The following is a 27,192-nucleotide window of genomic DNA, read 5'->3' on the forward strand; positions in this document are numbered from 1 at the left end:
CGCCGGGCAGCAGCCAAGGGGTGGGAGGCATCCTCGCTGCCGGGCCTGGCTTCCCCCCGGGTGCTCCACACAGCCGGAAACCACACTTTGGGAAGATGGTTCCCAGGGAAACGCACAGTGTTCTCCGCTCACAAACACGGGAAACCCCGTGTCAGAAAGATGAAGCACCGTGTCTCACAAAAGTGTTAGAAATACAGACACTCCTTAAAATGCACACATGTTGACACAGCAATCCCACGGAAGAAATCGATCCTGAAGCAGTAATAATTGATAGGCAGACACCTTTAATAACTGTAAGAATACCCAAGGCAATGCGGTTATAATCACGGAAAGTTTCCAGTTTCAACATCATTAGGCATTTTCTTTTTTTTCTTTTTGGCTCCGGGGAAGCTTATTTTATTATTAATACATCATATAAATGTTTGAATGTTATTTTCTCCGTGTAAAATATTAAACAAAAGTTTGCGTGTATGAACATAGTCACAGTAGACTAATAGTCATTCTTGCTAATGAAATAGATCTTTCATTCTTTCATTTGTTTTCTCTGATTTTCCTCCAGTGGACTCTATTCCTTTATCTATGAGGGAAACTTAATGGGAAAAAGGGAATTAGAATAAGTAAGCAATCGTGTAGAAGTTTGACAGTGAGCGCTCAGATATGCATGGAGGGAGAGCACTTCTAGACTAGAAACTAGCATTGTGTCCTGTAGGGCAGTTGACACTCTTTGTTCTGAAATGTCTTTTCTTTATTTTTCCTGAATTCTGCTTTTTTACTTCAGATGGGAAAGTTGAACACCTTGTGATACCTAATGTAGTTAGTTAAGTTTTCTAAAAACTAAGTATTATACTTGAGAAGAATCATATTATTGTTTTGCATTGGTGACTGTATCTCATTACATATTTGATCACAATGAAAGTGACATTTAGGGGAAAGTTAAAAGACTTACCTGGAAAATCAATATCACTAATTTTGTACCTAAAGATCAATAGAATATACTATAGATTCAACTATCACACTTATCCTCTGTGTATATCAAACAATAGTGGCATCTATATTCAGTCTTTAGCAAACATATTGTAAACATTTTTAGGTTTGGTTTGAAACTTTTTATTATACAGGGTGGGGCAAAGGTTTACAGTTGTTTGTATGGAAGATAATATAATAATGAACAAATAATAATACAAAAATAATACAAAAATTAACTGTAAACCTACTTTTGCCCCACCTTGTATATTGAAATGTATTAAGATTTCATTTTGTTATATATTGGTGCCATTGTTCTAAGGAATAGAACTTGCTTTTGAAATGGATGAAAACTAGAATGTCACTCAATGGTAAATTCCCAGCTTGAGTCTCTGCTCATAATTCATTGTTTTTGGGGGAGTAGAGAGAAACCACCCATGTCCCAGGAAGCATTCATTGTAGGGAGAAAAATAAAATGTTAAAGACAGAGTTTTCTTTTGAATAGAAAGTATATAGAGTAGGTTTTTAAAGTGATAGATTCTCAAAATGATGAAATAGCATTTGGGCTTTTCTCGAGTCAGCACACACAGTATTACCATGACGGACGTAGGACTCCATGACGGACGTAGGACTCCCACATCCCGGCTCTGGGGTGGGGGTGGGGAGAGGAGGGCTGCTGTGAGTCCTGCAGGCAGTGGGGGTGCGTTCTCCTGGCCTTCTCGGTGCCAATGACTCTTCTGCCCCCAGGCCCAGCGGTGGCACCAGGGCAATGAGCACTACGGGCGCTCCTGGCAAACGGGCGATGTCGTGGGATGCATGGTGGACATGACAGAGCGCACCATGATGTTCACGCTGAACGGCGAAATCCTTCTTGACGACTCAGGGTCAGAGCTGGCTTTCAAGGACTTTGATGTTGGCGATGGTAAGTGTGTTGGGGGCGGCACAAGGAGACTCTTGGCTTTGATGCCCGTGACCCCGTCCTTGCTTGAGGGTGAGGAAAGAGGAGCTGCCGCTTCAGGTCGCATGGGCACCCTCAAGGCATGTTTGATCAGACGCCCCTGACATTGCTCTAGCTGAGGCTGCTTTGCACTACTGAGCTACGGCAGGTATGGCTGCTTGAATGTGCATAAGAAAATAAACAGCAGGCAGGAGGCGCATTTTCCCTCTGAGCTGCTTATAGCTTCTGTCTGTTCACTCACTTCATAAAAATTTAACGAGAGCCTCCCCGTTGAGGCCCTCTGCTGGCTGCTGAGAGGACAAAGATGAATAAGCACTGTTCAGTCTTTATGTGGTGACAGTATACCGGGAGTCCACATTGTGTGATTTCTGATCAGTGAGAAGTTGGAAATACTAGTAAAGGGGTGCCCGGTGCAGAGAGCAGGCAGCTGAGCTGTGGCTCCGGGTGACCTGGGCAGGGATGAAAACGATGGAAGCCCTTCGTGAGGCAAACACTTCCAGTAAAGGGGCCACTGGCCACACGAGGCTATTTTAATTGACATTAAATTAAGTTAAAAATTGAGTTTCTTGCCTTGCCGGCGTGGCTCAGTGGTTGAGTGTTGACCTATGAACCAGGAGGTCATGGTTTGATTCCTGGTTAGGGCACATGCAATCTTGGAGGACTGGCTGCTTAGCATGCATCTCATGTACACAGTCCAAGGTCAGGAGCGCCTTACGTAGAGGTCGCAGTTAGTGGATTGTGATGCTGAGATCGAATACTGCCCTTCTGACCTTACGTTCTAATACTTAGCATCGGTTCTCTCTTTTTGGACAACATTTGTGATCATACCGTACTAACCGGCTCTTATACTGATGGAACTGAGATTGTGGTTCTTCTTTCTTCCAGGATTCATACCCGTGTGCAGCCTTGGGGTGGCTCAGGTGGGAAGGATGAACTTTGGAAAGGACGTGAGCACCTTGAAGTATTTCACCATTTGTGGCTTACAGGAGGGCTACGAGCCGTTCGCCGTTAACACCAACAGGGACATTACCATGTGGCTAAGCAAGCGACTTCCTCAGTTCCTCCAGGTTCCTTCAAACCACGAACATATTGAGGTTTGCTTTTTCTCAAAATGTCAGACAGTTGCCAAAAGACAGGATCAGAATATCTTGACACACGGGAGTTTTACGTGGACAATTACTGTCACTTAAAAGGTGACCCTGATGTGTTACACAGAAATAGAATTAAGCACAGGCTCAGCCTTGATTTTAAATACTTTATGAGTAGCTGATTAGATCGATGAGCCATTGTTAATTTTCGTTTTTAGAGGCAATCTCGGGCTCAGTCTGAATAGACACAGTGATCACATGGATTTCCCAAACCCTCTCCTGAGTTAGAAGCAGAACTATGGGTATATCTGTAACCCAGTCTCACGATACTCAGTCGTCTAATTTACAAAACCACATCACATGTGGCTGCATTTGGGTCTTACAGACATGAAACACGTGGTCTTTAGAACCCCCGAATCCACGGTGATGGCTGGAATTGACCTATCACGTCCCTGTGTGCTAGGTGACCAGAATAGACGGCACCGCGGACACCTCCCCATGTTTAAAGATCACTCAGAAGTCCTTCAGTTCCCAGAACAGCAGCACGGACATCATGTTCTACCGGCTGAGCATGCCCATCGAGTGCGCAGAGGTCTTCTCCAGGACGGCGGCCGGCGGGCTCCCGGGGGCCGGCCTCTTCGGGCCCAAGAGTGACCTGGAGGATTACGACGCGGATTCTGATTTCGAGGTTCTGATGAAGACAGCTCACGGCCATCTGGTGCCCGATCGGGTGGACAAGGACAAAGAAGCTACAAAGCCAGAGTTTAACAACCACAAGGATTACGCGCAGGAGAAGCCCTCTCGTCTGAAACAGAGGTGGCTGATCTTTTCTGTGGTTGAGTTTGTAGGAGTTCTTTGCATACACTGGACATTAATCTTTAGCAGATACATGGTTTGCAAGTATTTCCCGCCAAGAGTTAGTTTTCAAAATGTCTGTATTTACTTTCTTGGTTGAAACTTAGAGTCTTCTCTCTCTAACTAGTGTTTTTATGGACAAGAAGACAACCCATGTTAGCATTTTGCCTTGCCCTAAATCAGAATTTCTGAGCCTCAGCATGCTCTGGGTTAAATAACTGTTTGTGGTGAGATTCTGCCTTGGTCATGAAACATGGTCTCCATCCGTTAGATGCAGGTGGCACACACGTGGCCCCAGTCCCATGTCATGGCAACCAAAAACATCTCCAGAGGTTGCCAGACATGCTCGGGGGAGTGAAACCGCCCTGGTTGATAATCACTGAACTAAGCTGGTTATTTGCTTGTGTTTGAAGGAAGCAGAACTTTTAACGTTGCTTACTCCCAGTGCTGTCGTATTTCCAGATTCTTGCTGAGAAAGACAAAGCCGGATTACAGCACGAGCCACTCCGCGAGGCTCACTGAGGACGTCCTAGCGGATGACCGGGACGACTACGAATACCTGATGCAGACGTCCACGGTACGTCCTTACGTCAGTCTGTCACTCATCCCACTTGACATTTCAAACGTCCGCTTGAGTCATCATACTTAGCAAGCTGATGTTTAAAATGATTTTTTCTTATTTGGTGGTGGGGGGGGAGGGGAGTAAAAAGTTGAAAAATATATGGATATGCAGCAAAAGAGCTATTTTAGGGAAAAAGGCCTGTTATTGTTTTTCTTGGCAAAATTTGAATTTGTGACCTAATTTCTCCGAGTACATATAATTTCTTTCATCTTTGTGATATGTCTAAAAGAAGGTAATTCATATTTTGTTAGAGGTCAAGTTTTGCTCTGTGCCACTTAAAGCTTTCAAAACAGCTAAATGACAAATGGAAAAAATAGGTAGTAGTGTCCCTCAAGTTGATCCCCCCATGTTGGAGATCGGTTTTCACATATTAGATAGGATCTATTTCAAAGTGACTTAAAGATGTGGAAATGTGACATTTTAGTGCTAGGAAAGACGACCTATCCACAGGTGTAAAACTCCCGCACAGATTAGCACACTGTGAAAGCTGGGGGAATTCGAAGCTTACCTGCCTAGTGGCTGATGATTGTATTGCATAAAGATCCTCTCTATGTACAAATACGAATGGTGTGCATATTACACGTGTACTCCCACAGTCATGCACACACTCAGGAGTACAAGAGCCTTCCACCATTTAGCACACAGAGACTTCTCTGTTGCCATGATTTCTAGTTGGACTCCGGATCTCTGCTCTCAGGCTCTTCTTAGTTTGCAGTCTTAGTTCTTGGTGTTGATGACATTTTAATTAGGCCCAGAGATTTTAAGCAACTATATTCAACAACAATCCAGGGACTCTGCAGTTCAGGCTGGTTCGTGTTACGTTGCCAACACCTGCTTTGTACTGTCTTCGCAGTACTATTACTCGGTGAGGATCTTCCCTGGACAAGAGCCGGCCAGTGTCTGGGTGGGCTGGGTCACGGCCGACTTCCACCAGTACGACACGTGCTTCGACCTGGACAGAGTTCGCACAGTGACCGTGACTCTGGGAGATGAGAAAGGGAAGGTGCACGAAAGGTTGGTTTCCCTCCCTTTCTTAAAGGGACAGCTGATCGAAATGTTGATACACCTTGGATTTCATACCCCCAGGGTATGATTTCTACTTATAGGAACAATATGATCAAAAACCTTAACGTCAGTGTCCTTGCTGTTGCTCAACCAAGCCAGTAAGGAATCTGAGTATTTAAAAGCGAAAACCGTTATAAAGTGAGAGCAGCGCGCCCCTTTTCGGGGAATAATCGTGTTCCTTCGGCTGCCATCGCACATGACTAACAGTGTGGGTTGCGAGTCGCAGCCCCTGTGCCAGGGATTAGGATGGGGAAGGTGAGACAGGGAGCGTGCGGTCTGACATGCACCCTGGGCCCTGGTTTGTGGGGGGAGACGATTGAAGACTGGAGTGGAGTGTGTGAACTCCGACTGAGGGGCAGTGGGTTCTTTCCTCAGCCTGGCCATTGACTCGCTGTGTGGCTTTGGGTAAGTCACTTACACTTTCTGTGCCATCCTTTCTCATCTGTAAAACGAACCAAACTCAAACCAAACCTTCAAAAAAGTGAAGAAGGCCATTTTCCTCGCAGAAGTAGGCAAGAGAAGACCTGACATTCGCACCTACCTCTGTGCCCATGCGTCCTCTCGTCCTCCATACGTTGCTTTGATTTTATAGCCGCACCTCGTTTTTGGTGACTAGAAGCTCACTCTCCTGCCTTCGGGGTTTAACACCTGAGACATTAGAACTTAGATCTTGAGGCGGTGGGCTGGCAAGACTCTCCACTGAGTAGTGATTCATGTGTGGGTGCCCCAAACCACCTGTGCCCAGGAATATTCTAGGGGGATATATTTGATTTTCAGAGAAGGTGATAGTATAAGGCAGTGGTCGGCAAACTCATTAGTCAGCAGAGCCAAATATCAACAGTACAATGATTGACATTTCTTTTGAGAGCCACATTTTTTAAACTTAAACTTCTTCTAACGCCTCTTCTTCAAAATAGACTTGCCAAGGCCATGGTATTTTGTGGAAGAGCCACACTCAAGGGGACAAAGAGCCACATGTGGCTCGAGAGCCGCAGTTTGACTACCACTGGTATAAGGGAAGCTGGGGTTGAGCCACCAAATAGATGGCTCTGTTGCAGGAAGGGTTGTTGAGTCTTATGGACACAATGCAAAGAAGCACAGCTGGCCTGGTTATCCAGAAACTGACCAGCTCACCCTTTTTTATTTTTATTTTTTACTTTTTAATCTTCACTTGAGGATATTTTTTTTCATTGATTTTTAGAGAGGGTGGAAGACAGAGGGAAAGACAGAGAGAAACATCGATGTGAGAGAAACACATCGATGGGTTGCCTCCTGCACACGCCCCAACCAGGGCCCGGGCTGGGGAGGAGCTTGCAACCGAGGTGCGTGTCCTTAACAGGAATTGAACCCAGGACCCGACATTCTATTCACCGAGCCAGACTGGCTAGGGCCAGTTCACCTTGTTCTTTGCCTGCCGGTGGCCTGTTTTTCCTGGTCTCATGAATCTGTCTGCTATCTGGCGGCAGACAAAGTGAAAATAACGGTTTTGTTGCCATCTCTGGTCAAGGTGTGGCTGAGAGTGAAACTCGGGTGGGTTGTTCACACTGATTTTGTGCATATTCCAGCTGAGTCTCTCTCATGGCCGATCGCCGGGAAGTTTCCCTAAGGGGGCTTGTTTTAGCCAAATGGGAGATGTATTGAATGACTGACTGGTCCTCTCATCTCAGAACAGTGGTTAAACACACACACACACACACACACACACACACACACACACTACCTCTGAGAATGAAAATTACAAATTTGGATGATTCTCAAAGAAACTTTTTTGAACCTCAGAAAAAGACGCAGTTTGGTTTGAGTTTTCGCAGGGCAGGTGCAGGTCAGCTCTTACGTGGTTCCAGCTTGCTGACCTGTCTCCATCAGGTGTGACTTAGGACCTGATCGAGAGCGTCCACTGGTCAGCGAGGCTCGGGGTCAGACCCGGGCCCACGTGCACCTCCCCACCACAGCATGAGCTTGTTGCTTGCGCAGCATAATCTAGGTTTAGCCTGCGAGATATACGTGCTTCTGTTCTACCCGTGGTTGTACCAAGATAAAAATGTTTTTGAAATCCAGCATCAAACGCAGCAACTGCTACATGGTGTGCGCGGGCGAGAGCATGAGCCCCGGGCAGGTCCGCAACAACAACGGGCTGGAGATCGGCTGCATGGTGGACGCCGCCAGCGGGCTGCTCACCTTCACGGCCAACGGCAAGGAGCTGAGCACCTACTACCAGGTACCGTCTGTGGGCACTGCTTCTCCGCAGGGAAGCGTTGTTGACCATTAGAGGAAAGCACACCCTGTAAGACAGAATCACAAATTTTAAAAAACGGAAAACAGGCCCTGGCCATCGTGGGCCAGTGGTGACAGCATCTGCGCGTGCGCACCTAACGGTCTTGGGTCCGATTCCCAGCCAAGGGCATGCATCTGGGTTGCAGGTTCTATTCCAGGTCCAGGCCAGGGCGCCTGTGGGAGGCAAATTACAGATGCATCCCTCTCACATGGATGCACATCTCTCTCTCCCCACCTCCCTTTCACTCTAACTAAAAATCAATGGGGAAAATATCTTTGGGTGACAATTAATAACAACAAAAGAAAATGAAAACAGAACTGAATGAATTATGTATTTTTACTTCTGCTTGAATAATAGCTGCACCTTAACGCCCTTCAGAGCTAGGAGTACATTTCTCCTTAAATGTTCATGTAGCAGAGAAATGAAATGCTCCCAGTAGTTCCGTATTTTTCGGACCATAAGACGCACCAGTTTTTAGAGAAGGGAAATGAAGAAAAAAAGATTCTGAAACAAAGTGTCCTAAAATATTTTATGTGCATTAAAACCCAACATCACAGTCATAAACACATGTAATCAACCCTGTAAAGTAAACAGCAGCATTTAGAACCATTTTAGAGCTGGGCAAGCACACAGAGACCACACAGAGCCGGGCAAGTAAAAAAACTTTTTTTTTAAAGTATATGTGTAGGCTATATTTGGACCATAAGACGCAGGGACTTTTCCCCCCCACTTCTGGGGGGGAAAAAAGTGCGTCTTATGGTCCGAAAAATACAGTAATTGCTGAAAGACGATTTCCATGTGGGAGAAAGGAAGGTCTCTGGTTCGCTTTTGTGAAGTGTTCCCTAGTTGTTGTGCAGAAAATACGTGTTCTTTCTTTTCTCCCTCTGCTAATATGGTTAAATTCGTTGCTTTGCAGGTGGAGCCAAGCACCAAATTATTTCCTGCAGTTTTTGCACAAGCCACAAGTCCCAATGTCTTCCAGTTTGAGTTGGGAAGAATAAAGGTAAGAAAGATCATTCTTGGTCTTACATTTGGATTATGTTCTGTTAGGGAATAATATGTACTTCTTAAATGAGTACTGCTATTAATCCTATATATAATTTTTAAAAAATATATATTTTATTGATTTCAGAGAGGAAGGGAGAGGGAGAGACAGAAACATCAGTGTGAGTGAGGGTGTGGGTTATGGACACGGCGGGTGACAGGGCGGACGGAGAGAGAGCCATGTGGATGTGACCTGTGTCAGGGCGTGTGGCACCAAGAGCAGCTCGGAGAGCAGGCCTCGAGGATGTGGTGGCTTCCTCGCTCCTGCCTTCTCCCAGGCCAGCCAGGGTGTGGCAGAGCCACGGGCCTACCCTGCACTTGCCCTGAGGGGCCGGGCCTTTTCCTTCAAGCATCGTCTCCTTTCAGGAGCTTCCGCCCCATTCCTGCCATTTCTTGTACTGACTTTGGGGGACACACAGCTGGTCTTTCTTCTGTCTGATCCCCGGGAGGGTCAGAAACGGCTCCTCTGCTTCGTCCCCTAGAACGTGATGCCTCTCTCGGCGGGCCTCTTCAAGAGCGAGCACAGGAACCCCATGCCTCAGTGTCCCCCGCGCCTCCACGTGCAGTTCCTGTCCCACGTTCTGTGGAGCCGGATGCCCAACCAGTTCCTGAAGGTGGACGTGTCGCGGGTCAGCGAGCGCCAGGGCTGGCTGGTGCAGTGCGTGGACCCGCTGCAGTTCATGTCCCTGCACATCCCCGAGGAGAACAGGTGCGTGCCCCGCACCCTCCACGGGGCCTCTCACTGACCGTCACTGAGTGGCTTGTCTAGAGGAAGCATGGACTTTTAAAACGGATTCTGTTGTCAGAGGAAAGACTTTGGGCATAACCTGGTCCGATTATTGAGGTTCTGAAAGGTCATGATAGGGACCTGAATGAGGAGCCTGTGTAGACTCAGTTTCCCTGCAGAAACGCTCCTCACTGAGAATGTCACTATAGAGTGTGTTTCTCGAGTGGCACAGGTGGCATATAGGTGGGTCTGGGAGGGAGGTTGGTTAGAGGGGAGTTACATCCCCGGAATCAGCCTGTTAGCTCCTCCCACTGGCCAGGCGGCAGTGCTCCCAGGTCAGAGACAAGGCGCAGCCTCTGGAATTAAAGGCACCGTTTCCTGGGTTCTAGAAACCAGCCACCCAGTGGGGAAGGGGACTTGGGGTTTCCCAGGGAGGGCTCATGTTCCGAAAGGAGGGGCCCCCAGGTTCAGACTGAGACCAGTCTAAGAGGCGCCCCGAACTTCGTATGGACGATGAAGAGGGTGCAAGCCCAAGAGGGTGAACATTTTTAAAAAATTATATTTTATTGATTTCTCACAGAGAGGAAGAGAGAGGGATAGAGAGTTAGAAACATTGATGAGAGAGAAATATCGATCAGCTGCCTCCTGCACACCCCCCACTGGGGATGTGCCACAACCAAGGTACATGCCCTTGACCGGAATCGAACCTGAAACCTTTCAGTCTACAGGCCGACGTTCTATCCACTGAGCCACACCGGTTTCGGCGAGGGCGAACATTTTCAACATAAAATTCTTTATGGGAGAAATCTTGTAAAAGACATAGAACAGACTTTTTTCTGCATGCCGTGGAGGATGAGGGTGGCTTGCGTGAGCTTCTGTGTGCCTGTGACTGAGCCTCCCCCCGGCCCGCAGGTCCGTGGACATCCTGGAGCTGACGGAGCAGGAGGAGCTGCTGCACTTCCACTCGCACACGCTGCGGCTCTACTCGGCCGTGTGTGCCCTGGGCAACCACCGCGTGGCGCACGCGCTCTGCAGCCACGTGGACGAGGCGCAGCTGCTGTACGCCATCGAGAGCAAGTACATGCCCGGCCTGCTGCGCACGGGCTACTACGACCTGCTCATCGACATCCACCTGAGCGCCTACGCCACCGCGCGGCTCATGATGAACAACGAGTACATCGTGCCCATGACCGAGGAGACCAAGAGCATCACGCTCTTCCCCGACCAGCACAAGGAGCACGGGCTGCCGGGCATCGGCCTCAGCACCTCGCTGCGGCCGCGCATGCGCTTCTCCTCGCCCAGCTTCGTGGGCCTCAACCACGACTGCTACCAGTACAGCCCCGAGTTCCCCCTGGACACGCTCAAGACCAAGACCATGCAGATGCTGACGGAGGTGGTGCAGGAGGGCGGCCTGCGCGCCAGGGACCCGGTAGGGGGCACCACCGAGTTCCTCTTCGTGCCGCTCATCAAGCTCTTCTACACGCTGCTCACCATGGGCGTCTTCCAAGGGGAGGACCTGAAGCACATCCTGCAGCTCATTGAGCCCCGGGTGTTCAGGGAGGCCTTCCCGGAGGAGGAGGACCAGGCGCCCTCCAAGGAGCCCCACCCCGAGGATGCCAGGCCCGAGGGCATGCGTGGGGACGCTGCAGAGGGGCTGCTGCAGATGAAACTGCCCGAGCCCGTGAAGCTCCAGGTGAGGGGGTGAGTGGGGGGCTGCCGGGGGGAAGGGGTGGGGAGCTCAGGATTGCACATGACCAAAGCACTGAAACTGGCCTGTGGGGGTTCCTGTGTAGCATAGTTGTCTTGAAAATTAATATCCAGTTGTGTTTGGGACCCATCAATCTAACTTTCTGACATTTGATCGAATTTAATGAAATGTCCAATTGAGTCCATTGATAATAGTTAATAAAAGATAAATTTAGTATATTTGTCAAGGTGATTTCCTGTTTACCATGTGTGTCTGCAAGTCTGGCCTGTTTGTGTGCATATGTGTATGTGTATGCATGTACTTGTGTTTATATGTAGATTTGCACGTATAGATGTGTGTATGCGTCTATGTGTATTGGTGCGTACAGTTGTGTGTATGTGTATATTGTGTGTGCATGCGTATAGTTGTGTTCATGTATATATGTATATTTATGTGTGTACATTTTATGTTTATAGGTATATTGTGTGTATGTGTGCATATGTACTTTTATCTGTGTGGAGGTGTGTATAAATATATTTGTGCGCCTATAGTTGTGTGTGTCTACGTGAGTTTAGTTGTGTGTGTATATTTGTGTGTCCATATGTATACATGAGTATTTCTGTGTGTACAGTTGTGCGTGCGTGTGTGTGTGTGTGTGTGTGTGTCTGTGTGTGTTACATGTGTGAAAGCGTAGGAGATGGGCTTCTGCCGCTGATTTTTATTTGCTGTCCCAGAGCTCTGAAGGTTCCTGACTTACACCGGGTGTCTTTGTCGTTGTCTCCTTAGATGTGCCTGCTCCTCCAGTACCTCTGCGACTGCCAGGTCCGGCACCGCATCGAAGCCATCGTGGCCTTTTCCGATGACTTTGTCGCCAGGCTCCAGGACAACCAGCGCTTCCGCTACAACGAAGTCATGCAGGCCCTGAACATGTCAGCCGCGCTCACAGCCCGGAAGACGAAGGAGTTCAGGTCGCCCCCACAAGAGCAGGTACAGAGGGACCGGAAACCCTCCCTGTGGGCTCCGTCAGCTCACTCAGGACCCAGGCCCTGCACAGGGACCAGTGCATCTCCCTGTTCTCTCCGTACTAGCCACGGTGCGGTAGTCAGCAGCCTTAGCTTCCCCAAGCAGTCTGCTGGGTGAGTTTAAAGTTTAAACAAATCAGAGGCTTATTAAAAGGAATCAGATGTGTCATGGCCTCTTTGAGGAGGCCAGTTTCGCCAGATCCTGATGTCATACAACTGGGAACAACACTTAAACACACTGACACGGTGGGAACTTGTCCTCATCGCTGACGGACGGGCTCCTGGGACACAATGCTAGACTTTTTTTTTTTAATTATTTATTTATTTGTTTACTTTTTGTTTACTGTTAATATGTTATTTTTTAATTTATTAGAGAGATAGATAGAAGCTTTGATTTGCTCCATTGTTAGTATTGATAAATTCATCCGTTGGGCAACATTTTACGAATACTCCAAAACTGGTTTCGAACAGCTTTAGTTTTGTGATCTTTGCTGTGTAATTCCTCAATCCACTCTTCTCTCATTCTCGTTCTTCCTCTTCCTTGTTCCAAACTTCCAGATCAATATGCTTCTCAATTTTAAGGATGACAAAAACGAGTGTCCATGTCCAGAGGAAATCCGAGACCAACTCTTAGATTTCCATGAAGATCTGATGGCACATTGTGGTAAGGTCGTTGTGACCTCCAGCTCTTGTTAAATGCCCACACACTGCTTCAGGAGCAGCTCTTAGGTAACAGGCTCACTGCTACAAGAGCTGCTCTGAATGTATGTCACAGGTTCACAAATACGCATGATGCCGGCTAGGGTTTATCCAAGAAAACTTATTACCATAAAATGCTTAACGGACCCTCTGTGGGAAGCCAGGAGGGTAGAGATCAGACAGGTATCAGATGAAGCAGAAGATGACTGAAATTCCCTCTCTCTCTCTTTTCTCTTTCCCTGGTGACAGGGAACAAGGGGGTTGGGGGTGTGTGTGGTTTGTAACCAGGTGCTTTGGGCAGAGAGCTAAGTGTTAGGTTGATTGGAGTCAAATGAAATTTATTCAAAACCAGTTGTATTTAAACTGACCGCATGGCCACTTTTTAGGCCCATGGAATTCAGCATACATCTCATGAAATTAATGAATGTCTAAGGGAAGCATTCATTAAATTCCATGTTAGCAGCCAAATCTGTGAAGAGAACCCTCCCCCTTCATTCTGAGAACTTGCATGATGGGATTGATTCCATGCTGCGGGCATGTGTGTCCTCTGTCTCCGTGCAGTGGTGCAGGTTCAGGCGGCTCCTGTGAAAGACAGTGACCCAGCAGACAGTTCCTAGGTGATCTGCACAGCCCCAGGGGCGTTATTTTTATTTTATTTTAATAAGGAGCATAAAAGCACTGCCTGCGTATTAAGTCAGCTTATGAATGAACCACTGAATGACTGCCGTCAGGTTATACCATGTATATGTCATGTGTATGGTATGAAGGAGGGGACACTGCAGTGGTAGAATTATTGTTTCAGACAAAGCATCCATGCTTTAGGTACTTAATTAGACCTGTCCTCTCTGTGTCTCAAGTTGTTAAAATACTACTGACATGTATGGAGGCACATGAGGAGGAAAGTGGGAGGTTTTCAGCCGACAGAACTGCAGGTCCAGCAGGAGGCGCCTGAAGCCAGAGCTGCCTGGCGGCGAAAGGAGCAGATGGGTCTTATCTCTTGAGAGAGACTTGGCTCTCTGTCCGGTCTTATCTTCTGTGCTGGCTGCTGAGGGCCAGGAGCCCCCAGGAGCAGGGGCAGAGAAGGGAGGGAGAGACGCCACACATGGATGTTGCTGTGAGTGCTCCCGGGCAGGCTTTCTCCGTGGTGTGGCGTGTCCGACGCTGTGAATGGAGAGGTTGCAAAGCCTGAGAATTCTTTTTCTGAAATGTACTTTAAAAAAATTTTTTTCCTCTTTCTCTTCCCTCTTTTCATGCTAGGCATCGAGCTGGATGACGATGGGTCTCTGGATGGACACAGTGACCTAACCATCAGAGGGCGCCTGCTGTCCCTGGTGGAGAAGGTGACGTCCCTGAAGAAGAAACAAGCTGACAAGCCAGCGGAGAGCGACTCTGACAAGTCCTGTGAGTCTGGGAGGGGCAAAGGGAGCACTAAAGTTTAGGTGTTTGATTGGAGACTATGAAGAGAGAGCAAAAGGCAGTAACTTAGCCTTCCGATCTAAATATCATGCAATCGATTTTCAAATATTCTTACACTAAGTTAAACCTTTTCTTAAGGTTTCAGTAGGTAGTGTCTATAACTCTATTTTGATTCTGGTTCGTGTGTATTTTATTTAACTGCAGAGTAAGCTGCTACTCCTGAGTCAAGTCAGCACAGGGCAGTGCATCTCAGACACACTCGTCACCCATGCACCAGTTCATGCACCGGGCCTCTAATACATATCTACTGAGTGGCCAGATTATTATGCATTCAGAGATCATCATTATCTGGCCACTCAGTGTATATTTAAGTGAAGTTGATTTTCTTCTAAAAATATTCCTAAGTATTCTGATACACACATAGATACGAGTTTGGGACTATGAAATATGCAGTTGAAATGCCAACTTTAATGCCTTCTCTTACTATTTTCTTTTTTTAAAATACCACCAATGATCGAGCAGCCACTCTTCAGCAGCTGATCTCTGAGACGATGGTGCGGTGGGCTCAGGAGTCTGTCATCGAGGACCCCGAGCTGGTGAGGGCCATGTTCGTGCTGCTGCACCGGCAGTATGACGGCATTGGGGGGCTGGTCCAGGCCCTGCCCAAGACCTACACCATCAGCGCCGTCTCCGTGGAGGACACCATCAACCTGCTGGCCTCCCTGGGCCAGATCCGCTCTCTGCTGAGCGTGAGGATGGGCAGAGAAGAGGAAAAGCTCATGATTCGGGGATTAGGGTACGTGGAACCGTTACAGCCTTTTGTCTTATATGCTTTTTCTTTCTACTTGCTCATCCCAATACTAAAACAGTAGGTTCATTAATAGAAATACACTCTTTAGATTGCATGACCATTAAGTTAAATTGCTTTGTGGGTGTTTTTTTGTTTTGTTTTAGAAGGTTGAACACATTTGGATATTCATTAAATTAGGATGATAAATGTCCAAAACTGTATTTCATATTAGTGAATGTTTATATATTCGTACATTTCTTGTAATTAAAAAGAATAGACAACTGTTTACTATTTTTGATTGGCTACCAATGGTTTTGAGGAAAACCCAATTGTATTTATTAACTTTTGTGGCTTACCTATGATTGCTCTCACTTTTCCATACGTGCTAGTATTTCCAAAAGGTTAATCGGATTTCAGATACATTTGTATTGAAAGTTTGCTCTGACCTGTGTTCCTTTGCAGGGACATTATGAATAATAAAGTGTTTTACCAGCACCCGAATCTCATGAGGGCACTGGGGATGCATGAGACGGTGATGGAGGTCATGGTGAACGTCCTTGGTGGTGGGGAGTCCAAGGTAAGGAAAACCTTTGGATCTCGGGGCACTGTTTATTGCACCTCCTGAGTACATGCATTTCTTAAACCTTTTTCAGAGGACTGTTTTAAAAGACACCTTTTGGGGGGGGGGGGGAAACACACACCACAAAACAACCTTACTGACTAAGAGTTGAATGTACTACTAGTGTTTTTTGTGTATTTTTTTTAATATCTATAACAATTTTTATCCTATGTTGAGTGATTTGCTATAGCCTTAATTATTGTCATTTAAAGGATGTTTAGGAACTTCAGAAGTGAACACTGTACTATTCACTTAACATTTAGAACTATAAGTCAGTTTCTTCACGTTACACATCCACAGAACACACATGTTCTTGAGATTCAGCCGTTCCCCTTAGCAACCGGGGGCTGCACTAAGTTCCCAGCCCAGACCAAGACTTGAAGATGATGCTCTGGAGTATTTGTTGTAAGATTCTAAAGTGAATTGTTAAGGGATTAAAATTTAAAATAAAGTTCTTTAGAACCAAATGAACAGAGTAATATATCAAATAACTTTAGATAAGTCGGTATAATTTCATAATATCTGATTTCCAAAACATACTTCAATTATTTTTGAAATTTCACTGTGTTTTTCAAAACATGGACATGAGTCTATCATTTTCCTGTCCCGTCACCATTCAGACAGACTCACAAAGACATTTACAAAATGCTGTGCTGAAGAAGGACCCCAGGCGTCACTGAGCATCCTAGAACAGGGTTTGGCTCTCAGAGGACCTGCGTCTGATGGGGTCCAGCTTCTGGTCAGGGTGCTCCTCAGAGTGGAGGAGTCCTGTGCAGCCAGGAGACTGAATACCTGGAATTTTAATGATAACCGCAGTGATGATCAGAATTTATGGTTCTAAATATCACATGGGGTGCTCTTCACAGACTGTCTCATTTACATCCCCCTTTCCTGCCTACAGTGAGCACTATTAGCCTCCTCATTCCAGGTGTACATAACCAAATCGGTGAGATGGCAGCTTTTCAAAGAAGCTCAGCTGCTAGTGGTCAGGAGTCACACCGAGTCTGTCGGATTCCTAACCCGGGCTCATTCCTCCTCTGGTTTGGGCTGTAGATTAATCCCAAATCAAGCCATTGATGGTGATGAGGTTTCCACGTTAGTGCCAGGCCTGCTTTTCTGGGGCTCGGGGACAGGTGGGTCAGAGTCTGGAAGTGGGAAGGTCTTCGGGCCAAGGCTCTGCAGACATGGGCACACACGGGTTAATAACGGGACTCCATTTTATAAGGATAATTTGCTTTCACAGCTAATTAAATGCTCTTTACGCAGGAGATCACCTTTCCTAAGATGGTAGCCAACTGTTGCCGTTTCCTCTGTTACTTCTGTCGGATCAGCCGGCAGAACCAAAAGGCTATGTTTGACCATCTCAGCTACTTACTGGAAAATAGCAGTGTTGGTCTAGGTATGTAAGGGTTTGGCTTTTCTTTAATTTTTGTGATAAAATAATACCCATATTCCGATGTAATGTCAGTTAGCTTAGAGAAGTGCAATATGTGCTGCACTCCAAAATTCAATGTTAAGTAGAAGTGTGTTCTACACGGAATTCATAGTTGCAGCCCAATCCAGGTTTTGTTTCCTCTTCATTTGGATCAACAGCTTCGCCAGCGATGAGAGGTTCAACGCCCCTGGATGTGGCGGCAGCTTCAGTGATGGACAACAATGAGCTGGCCTTAGCTCTGCGTGAGCCGGACCTGGAGAAGGTAGGCGATCGCACAGGAACCAGACCTTGCGGGGGAATTCTGCTTCTGGGGGCCTGAGGCCAATCAGACTCTAGATCTAATGTACTGACACTAACACCCACACAGCAGCTGGAGCACTGTGTCTGGATCAAAGAGAGAATCTTAAAAGCAGAGAGAAGAGCAGTTAGTTACCTACCAGGGAGCACCCATACAACTGTCAGCTGATTTCTCAACAGAAATTTTGCAGGGCAGAAGGGAGTGGCAAGAAATATTTAAAGTGATGAATAGCAAGAACCTACAACCAAGATTACTCTACCCAGCAAAGCTATCATTTAGAACTGAAGGTCAGATAAAGAGCTTCACAAACAAGAAAAAGCTAAAGGAGCTTATCACCACCAAACCAGTATCACATGAAATGTTGAAGGGTATTCTGAAAGAAAAGGAAGAAGGAGAAGAAGAAAGATCATAAACATGAATAAAATGGCAGGAAATACACATCTATCAATAATTGAATCTATAAATGAAAATAAGTGAACAAGGAGTCTAATGAATAAAATAAAATGGTGGAATAAAATAGAACCAGAGGCATGGAAACATGGAACAGACCAACAAATCTCAGAGGGAAGGGGTGGGAGGGAGGAGGAGCAGGAAGAGAGTAACCAAAGGTCTTATATTGCATACTAGAGGCCTGATGCATGAAATTCGTGCAAGAGGTTTGGCCCTCACAGCTGAAGCGGCTTACCCTGGCTTCGTCAGGAAGGTCGTCACGAAGGACGTCTGGTCTAATTAGCATATTACGCTTTTATTACCTTAGAAATGCATTACCTGTGGACACAATAGGATGGGAAAGCCTAGGGCTGGGTGGGATCCTGGTGGTGGGGAACAATGAGGGGGAAAGGGGGGTGTCTGTAATACTCTCAACAATAAAGATTAAGTCACACACAGACTTTCAAAGCTGCATTTGTTATTAACGGCCCTTGGATGGTGTCTCCCCGACCTCTGACTTGCCTCCCGAGGCTTCACGCTCTGCTCCTCGTCCTGTTGGCAGGTCGTCCGGTATTTGGCCGGCTGTGGACTGCAGAGCTGCCCGATGCTAGTGGCCAAGGGCTACCCAGACATCGGCTGGAACCCAGTCGAAGGGGAGAGATACCTCGACTTTCTCAGATTTGCTGTTTTCTGCAACGGTAGGACGGAAGGCTTGTGGGGCCCTCTTTGCTCATCATTAAAACTGCATGGAAATAGTGATATAAAATAGTGATACATGCCAGCATTTCCACGGGGGAGGGAAATGTTAGAAAAGAAACAGAATATTTTATAATCAGATATGTGCAGTAACAACTTATTTTATATTTGTTTTGAAAGTGGTGCTATACATCATTATTAAATTAAGAATTTTCTGTACTTAAAAAATTTTTTGTAATTGGATTCTATAAGGCCTAGGACTATGGTTTCAAGTAACAAATTACAAATTAACAAATTAACAGTATATGCCTCCATAATGCCTTTCTTTACGTTGCAAATGTTAAGTTCAAGAACAGAAGATGACAGTCTTGTACACATAAAACTAGTGATCTGAATGTATTGTAATTTTGGCTTTACCACCATGATCGTTGGTTTTAGTTATTACTTTAAAAAAATATATATAAGTGAATTAATGTAGCATCGTTTGCTCAGAAGCCCACGTGACCCCGCTTGTGCCTGCAGGGGAGAGCGTGGAGGAGAACGCGAATGTGGTGGTGCGGCTGCTCATCCGCAGGCCCGAGTGCTTCGGCCCCGCGCTGCGCGGCGAGGGCGGGAACGGGCTCCTCGCAGCCATGGAAGAGGCCATCAAAATAGCCGAGGACCCTTCTCGAGATGGCCCCTCCCCAGCCAGCGGGTCCAGCAAAACCCCGTAGGTCCAATACACACACTCTTAGGAGTACATCGTGCTACTTGACTTGAACTTGTACAAAATATAACTTGCAGTCTGTTAATTTCAATGTAACTGGCGATTTCTCCCCTTGGAGACCAAGTGAGTTAGATGCGGGAGCGGGATGGGGGCTGCTGGGCCGGGCCGAACGCACAGAGACCCGAGGAGGCCGTGGCTGGAATGAGGACCTCAGGCTGCGGGAGGTTGTACGTGGAGACTTCTCCCAGGGGCTCTGGCAAGTTTCCTTCTTACGGTGATGGCAGCAGCCTTCGAACCTGGAGTCGAGGTCAGGAGAAGCAGCTAGAATGGGTTTTCATGACAAGAGTGAGTGAGGAAGAGACCTTTAGGCAGATAATGGAGACTTGGTCCAGAAGAGGGGGTGTCATCATGCTGGGAGTGATGGCGGGGGCAGCAACAGCCTTCCACTTGTCGGGATGTGTGCAGGTTGTGGGTACTTAGCTCCAGTGAAGGACATCTTTGGTTCTGGCTGCCGCTCGGATTGTTTTACTCTGGGAGGTGGCAGCCCTGCTAGGCTCCTGATCCCAGCTCCTGGAGGAGAGACAACACGGGGCCTATTGGAGCCAAGTTGAAACACAAGCGTGGTCCCACTAACCCTGCTGCCCGGACAACCCGGCGCAGTTCTGTCCATAGCGTGGCTGGGCTCCAGACTGGGAGGGTCTGTGCTTACCAGTCAGCCACAGCGGAAGGAGGGCCCTCAGTTTCTCTAAGTTGCAGGAAGTGTACCAGTGGGTGTGCGCTCCAAGGCCCTGGGAACAGCCTTGCATGCTGGGAAAGGTGTGGCCAGTGCACCTCGCTGTCCCTGGTCAGACCTCTGAGTCCAGCCAACGCAGCAGACACAGCCTGAGATCATACTTATAAAGTTCTTATTCTGGGGAAACACTGTACTGGGCGCCCTATATATGTGACCTGTGGGACAGATCTTTGTCATCCTTTCTCTAAATGTATCTGTCACAAAAGGGTTATACATTTACCAAATCCTTTCTTTTTTTTTTCTTTTTTTTTCTTTTTCTTTTTTAAAATCTATTTTATTGATTTTTCACAGAGAGGAAGGGAGAGGGACAGAGAGCTAGAAACATCGATGAGAGAGAATCATCGACCAGCTGCCTCCTGCACACCCCCAACTGGGAATGTGCCCGCAGCCAATGTACATGCCCTTGACCGGAATCGAACCTGGGACCTTTGATTCCGCAGGCTGATGCTCTATCCACTGAGCCAAACCGGTTTCGGCAGATTTACCAAATCCTTTCATCTATTACCTTCCTTGTTCATGAGCTAGGTGCCATTACAAATTGAGCAGAATCATCAAATTAGCAATCCTTTTTTTTTCTTCCTTCCTGAAAAGATCATAATATTCACATTCCCACAAGTGTGTTCTTGGTGATAGAATTTCAAATCTGGTCTTTAACTCATTGTCATGTTGCTTTAAAAATGTCCAGCTGTAAATTAAATACAGACACGAAAAGCATAAGAATGAATTACTAGTGCCCCCTGTCCGCTGAGAACATGTAATAAACCAGAAATGTCACTTCATCCTCCCGTCTGATTTGCTCCTGTTTCTCTGGAATGATCCGTGACAGTGACACAGCGGAGGAGGACAACACCATCCACATGGGGAACGCCATCATGACCTTTTACGCAGCTTTGATCGACCTGTTAGGACGCTGTGCCCCTGAGATGCATGTAAGTTCCGGGGCCCTGAAGCAGCCCCCTGGCTCCTATGTGTGAAGACCCCGTAGCTGGTCGGGTGTCTGCCAGCAACCACACCCATGATCTTCATGCTCCTTAAAAATAACACTGCAGCCGAAGCTGGTTTGGCTCAATGGATAGAGCATTGGCCTGCGGACTGAAGGGTCCCGGGTTTGATTCTGGTCAAGGGCATGTACCTTGGTTGCGGGCACATCCCCGGTAGGGGGTGTGCAAGATATGGTTGATCGATGTTTCTCTCTCATCGATGTTTCTAGCTCTCTATCCCTCTCCCTTCCTCTCTGTAAAAAAAAAAAATCAATAAAACATATATATTTTTAAAAAATAATAATAACACTGCAGCCACCTGGCCTCGGCATAGTACGCTGATGTCGGAGGAGACTGCGGGCAAGGAAACTCATCTGTAAGCCCGAAACAACCGTGTCTGAGCAGGGTCTAACTTGATGCATATCCATAAAAGTAATTTTAGACACGATTCTGTACTTCAAGTTCATAGGCAGGATTATAGCATTGATTTCACAGAGCGATTCTAACGTTCCTTTGTTCTCTTCCTGCAGTTGATTCACGCCGGCAAGGGGGAAGCCATCAGGATCAGGTCCATTTTGAGGTCCCTGATTCCACTGGGCGATTTGGTGGGTGTGATCAGCATCACCTTCCAGCTGCCCACGATAGCCAAAGGTGAGGCCCTCGGACTAGCCACGGCCGGTCTCAAACGTTTTGGGCACACTTGTTCCAGAACGGAGTGTGGCCAGAGGACAGTGAAAGGGGGAGAGGCTCAGGGGCCTGAAGGCAGTACGTGGTCTCAGAGGGAAATGCTACTTCTTAATATTATGGTCTCCAACCTATGAATCTATGGAGTTATAATAAAGGATTTAGTAATTTATATAGTCATTAACACTGGTTGTTGACAGAGAAAATCATATAATGCTCAGATAGGTTTTAAATGTGTTAATTCTAATTATGTTCAACAAATATATTTCATTTGAAAGTCAAACTGGCTTCATAGAATTGTTTCATCATTTTGTAATTATCCTACAAACATATAAATGTACCAGAGTATCACATAGTGGTTAGTAAGTTTTATTATCATGTAAAAGAGGCTCCCATTATTGAAAAGAGGGAGACCTTATTTTATGTTTTAACTTTTGATGGTATTTACTCCAGGTTTTACAGTGTGGATTTTGGATACTTCTTTTTTTCTTCTTGGTACCTAGCATAATGAGTGCTATGCCCTTACCACATCATTGTTAATAGGTATACCAAATAACATTTCCATGACTGGGATTGAAATGCACTGTCATATGCCCTGAGCCAGTTGCCAGCATTAGCTTGTTCAACAGAATAACAGAAAACCACTCAGCAGATAACGTGGCTTGACTCATGAGGGGGCTGGAAAGTAGACATTTGGATTCTGTCTCTCAAACGGCATAACCACTGACTACAACCTGTCACCTTCTCTCTTTTAGATGGGAATGTGGCGGAGCCTGACATGTCCGCGGGGTTTTGCCCAGATCACAAGGCAGCCATGGTTTTGTTCCTTGACAGGGTCTATGGAATTGAGGTTCAGGATTTCCTCCTTCACCTTCTGGAGGTTGGCTTTCTGCCAGATCTCCGGGCTGCTGCCTCCTTAGACACGGTAATGACTTGAATGCCTGGCTTCCGGTTTGTGACTCTTCTGTCTCTGGCTTGTGGGAATATTTATTCATTTATTGTCATCAAATGTTTATTGAGTACCTATTATATATTTAGGCAAGTGGTGTGTAAACAGATAATAAAACAGACTATTTCTTCAAGGAATTCATTGAATAGAAGAGAAGTCTCAGCCTTAAGAATAAGATAGGGATTCTAATCAAGTGCAATGGAAGACAATAAGAAGCTCATCAAAAGCCTAATTCGGGAGGTCCCTGTGGTTCCTGATAACCTCTAAGTTGACCTAAACAGATATTCTCAATAAAGCAGTTCAAAGTATTAAGAAGGTTTGATGGACATTGCCGAGTCATGCACTCATGATGTTTTCCTGGTGTCTTCATGTTGACGTACAGATAGGTTAATATCTGCCCCATGCACCAGTGGCCCCATCAAGATTCTGTCATCATCAGTGTTAATTTACTGCTGCTTGAAACTTTGTGGAATAAGCTGTAGCTTATTGTCCAGGAGTTTTATAACACCTCCTTTCATCCTCAGCTAAATGGGTCATCTTGATTTCAGAAGGCAATAGATTGTTAGTTGACAATAGGGATTTCATTAATGCCATGAGAGGAGAATCATAAAAATGAAACTTGGATTTTTTTTCTTCGGGTGTGTTCACATGAAATTCTGAGATAGCATAGTAACGAGGCTGGAGGACATGAGCAGAAATAGAAACAGTCTAAATAAGTAGAATTCAGAGAGAATGTATGAAGATGAAATATGTTTTGAGAATAAGCTCTTTTCTCTTTCTTCTCCTAGTATCACTTTATTTGATATCATTAGTGTCTTTATCTTCCATTTCTCCTGCTATTGATATTTTGTTATATGAGCCTCTTGGCTCTTGGGCTCTCTGAGGAGGAGAAGCACTTTATTTCTTTTTTATCTATTGATAAGCAATTGAAGCTGATGGTTTTTAGTGGTAAAGATCATATGAACCACATTTAAAGGTATACATTTTCACTTTTCTGTCATTTTTTTAGATAGTGAAATTATGTGTCAACATGTTGATTCCCTAAACACAAATGACCTTCTCCTCTCCAATTCCTTTTCAGGCTGCCCTGAGTGCTACTGACATGGCCTTGGCCCTCCATCGGTACCTCTGCACAGCCGTGCTGCCTTTGTTAACAAGATGTGCCCCTCTGTTTGCTGGCACAGAGCACCACGCGTCCCTCATCGACTCGTTGCTTCACACCGTGTACAGACTTTCCAAGGGCTGCTCCCTGACCAAAGCTCAGCGGGATTCCATAGAAGTTTGTTTGCTCTCTATCTGTGGGTGAGTGCGAACTAGCTTTATCCAGTCTGGCCTTCTTTCAGAAAGAGAACTTATTTCCTGTGTGGCCCTCTACAAATGGTTCCGAATTTTGGAACCAAGTAGATAGTCCTTGTACTGAGGTATGAGCTAAGTTTAGGAGAGTTCCCCCAAACCTCTCAAGGGTATCTAGCCATTGGCTGTAATGTTGGACCAGTTGTGCTGTTCTGGATGTTAGCGGGTGAGAGGTGGTGGTGTGAGGAGTTTATGGCCACTTTAGTGTAAGACCAATAGATTCTCTCCTTCTGATTCTTCCAGAATAGAAGAGAAAGAGGTCCTTACTAAATATAGAAAATGATTCGGTATACTAGTAATATTAAACACTACTTATAGGTGGCAGTGAGGAAGGCTAGCTCTTCCCTCCAGCTGGAAAACCACTTCCCGTAGGGAGAGGTGTTCAAATGGCTTCCCCATGAAAACCAGACCGTCTCCTCCCTCTGGAGTTCTGACAATGAAAGGGACAACTTCTCAGGCCCCTGATAAGGATGGAGGCTTCTTTCTCAGTGGACAGGAGCTCCTGGAGATGCAGGCTTGCAGCTGATAGTACACTGCGAAGGGGAGGCTTCCACTCACAGTGGGGTGTAGGGGTTTGGAAGCCAGATGGGACTCGGGGAGGTGAAAAATTAGGAGATCAGTTCTATCACTTCCCTGAGGCTAAAATTCTATGAAATGGAATAAAAATACGTGACTCACAGATTTGTCTACATATGAAGTGGGTAGGAGCTTCAAGGTTGCCTGACATAGCAGAGGGCTGATGTCCACCACATCCACCTTTCCCGTCATCCATTGGCAGAAGTCCCATCTCGGCCCTTTTCTCCCTCCTGCTCCTCACTCGCTTATCTTTTCTGCTTCCCATCTGGTCACCAGAGACCCGTCCACTCATGGGAGTGAGGGAAGACACATTACTAAGTCGTGTTGGGGAGGGAGGGAGCAAAGAAAAAGCATGTCCTGGTGGGAAAGAGGGATCAGTCTTCAGATCGGAGTGGAGACAAGGTGCAAATGGAACGTCTTACTCCCTGTGTAACCCTTGGTTAATCTTTGCATTGGGAACACCTAAAATGAACATCTTCTGAAGAGAGGTATAGGTACAGGTTCTTGGCATATTTAATTTAATCCAATGAGTTATCTCCTTAGCTTAGACCGTTTACTCCCTTGGTCGGCAAACTGTGGCTCACAAGCCACATGCGTCTCTTTGGCCCCTTGAGTGTGGCTCTTCCACAAAAGACCACAGCCTGGGCAAGCTGTGGAAGAAGTGGCGTTAGAAGAAGCTTAAGTTTAAAAAATTTGGCTCTCCAAAGAAATTTCAATCGTTGTACCGTTGATATTTAGCCCTGTGGACTAATGAGTTTGCCCACCACTGGTTTACTCCATTATTAAAATCAGCTTTGTTCCACCAGCCAACTGAGACCTTCTATGATGCAGCACTTACTCAGAAGATTTGTGTTTGATGTCCCGCTGTTAAATGAGCATGCAAAGATGCCCCTTAAGGTAAGGATGAGACACGTTCATAGTTATTGTACTACTGGGTCCTCTGACAGTTTCTTGTTACAACCTGTACGTAGGTCTCTTAGAAATGTCATGTTTGGTGTCTGATGTTGGAAGATTTCTTCCAGTTGATGAAATGGGCATGTAAGTATAGATCTGTGTATATCAACCTAAAATACACAAGCACTAAGAGGCCACAGAAATCCTAAGATTGATTTACTGTGAGTCCGTGGAGATGGTAAGCAGTGGGAACAAACTGGCCACAGGAAAAAGATGAGCCAGGAAATTCTCATTCCTGGCCTAGATCATCAGCAGCCTCAAGGGATGAGGAGTGGCTTTGAAGGCGGCGGTTCTAAGTGGGCAATCTAATGATGGTTTCCAGATGTCATGGCATAAGTTGGAGGGTATCCTTTCTGTATAGCAGTCACGGTTTGTCACGGAGGACAGAGAAGTCACTGCATTCTCTCTGCTCTGGTTATTATTCTCTTCATGGATATTCAAACTCACAGTCTTTCTGGTGTACAGGACGATGCTCCAACAAACCAAGCCATCCAGCCAGGGCACAATCCAAACATTTTTACTGGATTCATAAATATCACTTTTATTAACCTGGCGAGTAATTGTGAATATTTGTTAGTTTATAGATCAAGAACACATTATCCAAAGAACTACCAAAAAATTGGAAGATGCTATAGTTTGAATGTCCAATTTAGTTCTAAATAAATAAAAATATTTAGAGGAAAACTTGATAAGCAACATAGACACTCAGTAAGATAACAAATTGAAAATATACTTAAAGAAATGATGGAAGTGGGAAGTTTGGGGATTACTTAGAGACATCACGTCACAGAGTGTGGGGTGAAGGGTCGCAGAAAGGAAGCAGTTCTCTCACAAGGCACATTTTAGATCCCCTATCCTGGGGATGTTTGTGCTCAGGTCACCATTTGTTATACACACCGAGTCCAGTTCATCAAACTGAGAGGAGGTAAGTGATGGGCACGTAGAACACAGAGATGCGTAGACAGTCCAGTGGTCTCCTAAATAATGTGCAAGGTGAGCGATTTGTAAAATTGGTCCTTGGATCTCTCTGCTGTGACCACCGTTACGTTTGAAACAGACATGGAACGAGGCCACCCAGAAGAATTCAGCTGTGGTCCTGCTTACCTTCTTACCTGGGGTCAGAATGCCCTGTGGGAAGAAATGGAAAAAGTTTCAAAGGAGCCGTTAGCTCATCGCCTTTGTCATTGTTCCCTGCAGCTGCTGACAAACCACTATGAAAGGTGTTGGAAATACTACTGTTTGCCTGGCGGGTGGGGCAGCTTCGGAGCCGCCTCTGAGGAAGAGCTGCATTTATCCAGGAAATTGTTCTGGGGCATGTTTGATGCCTTGTCTCAAAAGGTAACTTAATGTTTTGGGAGCTTACTTGTGTGCTAAAGTAATGAAAGCCATAGTTCTTGATAAGATTTATAAAAACATATAGTCTTTTCTTTTTTATTTCTGAATTTATAGCAAATGTTAAAAATGAAATTCATATGGACTTTTCATAATTGCTATGGCACCGTGTCTTTG

At 46.0% G+C, this 27,192-nt stretch overlaps 1 protein-coding gene across 4 annotated transcripts in view; it reads left to right on the forward strand.

Annotated features, from left to right (window-relative positions):
* RYR2 (ryanodine receptor 2) overlaps positions 1-27,192 on the forward strand; it is a 167,748-nt gene that overhangs the window by 65,934 nt on the left and 74,622 nt on the right. For 2 of the 4 annotated variants that reach the window (XM_036453405.2, XM_045587067.1), the window contains exons 28-52: positions 1,711-1,885; positions 2,807-3,015; positions 3,473-3,825; positions 4,327-4,441; positions 5,340-5,500; positions 5,927-5,956; positions 7,610-7,769; positions 8,743-8,829; positions 9,353-9,579; positions 10,510-11,290; positions 12,071-12,271; positions 12,865-12,970; positions 14,263-14,406; positions 14,944-15,217; positions 15,674-15,788; positions 17,097-17,229; positions 17,424-17,527; positions 18,555-18,690; positions 19,211-19,397; positions 21,014-21,116; positions 21,698-21,818; positions 22,607-22,776; positions 23,882-24,102; positions 25,536-25,626; positions 26,881-27,021. In XM_036453405.2, the coding sequence (XP_036309298.1) occupies positions 1,711-1,885; positions 2,807-3,015; positions 3,473-3,825; positions 4,327-4,441; positions 5,340-5,500; positions 5,927-5,956; positions 7,610-7,769; positions 8,743-8,829; positions 9,353-9,579; positions 10,510-11,290; positions 12,071-12,271; positions 12,865-12,970; positions 14,263-14,406; positions 14,944-15,217; positions 15,674-15,788; positions 17,097-17,229; positions 17,424-17,527; positions 18,555-18,690; positions 19,211-19,397; positions 21,014-21,116; positions 21,698-21,818; positions 22,607-22,776; positions 23,882-24,102; positions 25,536-25,626; positions 26,881-27,021 (4,545 nt within the window). The remainder of the gene's footprint in view (positions 1-1,710; positions 1,886-2,806; positions 3,016-3,472; positions 3,826-4,326; positions 4,442-5,339; positions 5,501-5,926; positions 5,957-7,609; positions 7,770-8,742; positions 8,830-9,352; positions 9,580-10,509; positions 11,291-12,070; positions 12,272-12,864; positions 12,971-14,262; positions 14,407-14,943; positions 15,218-15,673; positions 15,789-17,096; positions 17,230-17,423; positions 17,528-18,554; positions 18,691-19,210; positions 19,398-21,013; positions 21,117-21,697; positions 21,819-22,606; positions 22,777-23,881; positions 24,103-25,535; positions 25,627-26,880; positions 27,022-27,192) is intronic. The other 2 variants (XM_036453406.2, XM_036453407.2) reach the window with 1 other exon arrangement.

This window comes from Pipistrellus kuhlii, unplaced genomic scaffold (genome assembly GCF_014108245.1).
Source record: "Pipistrellus kuhlii isolate mPipKuh1 unplaced genomic scaffold, mPipKuh1.p scaffold_m20_p_25, whole genome shotgun sequence".
NCBI classification, from domain to species: domain Eukaryota; kingdom Metazoa; phylum Chordata; class Mammalia; order Chiroptera; family Vespertilionidae; genus Pipistrellus; species Pipistrellus kuhlii.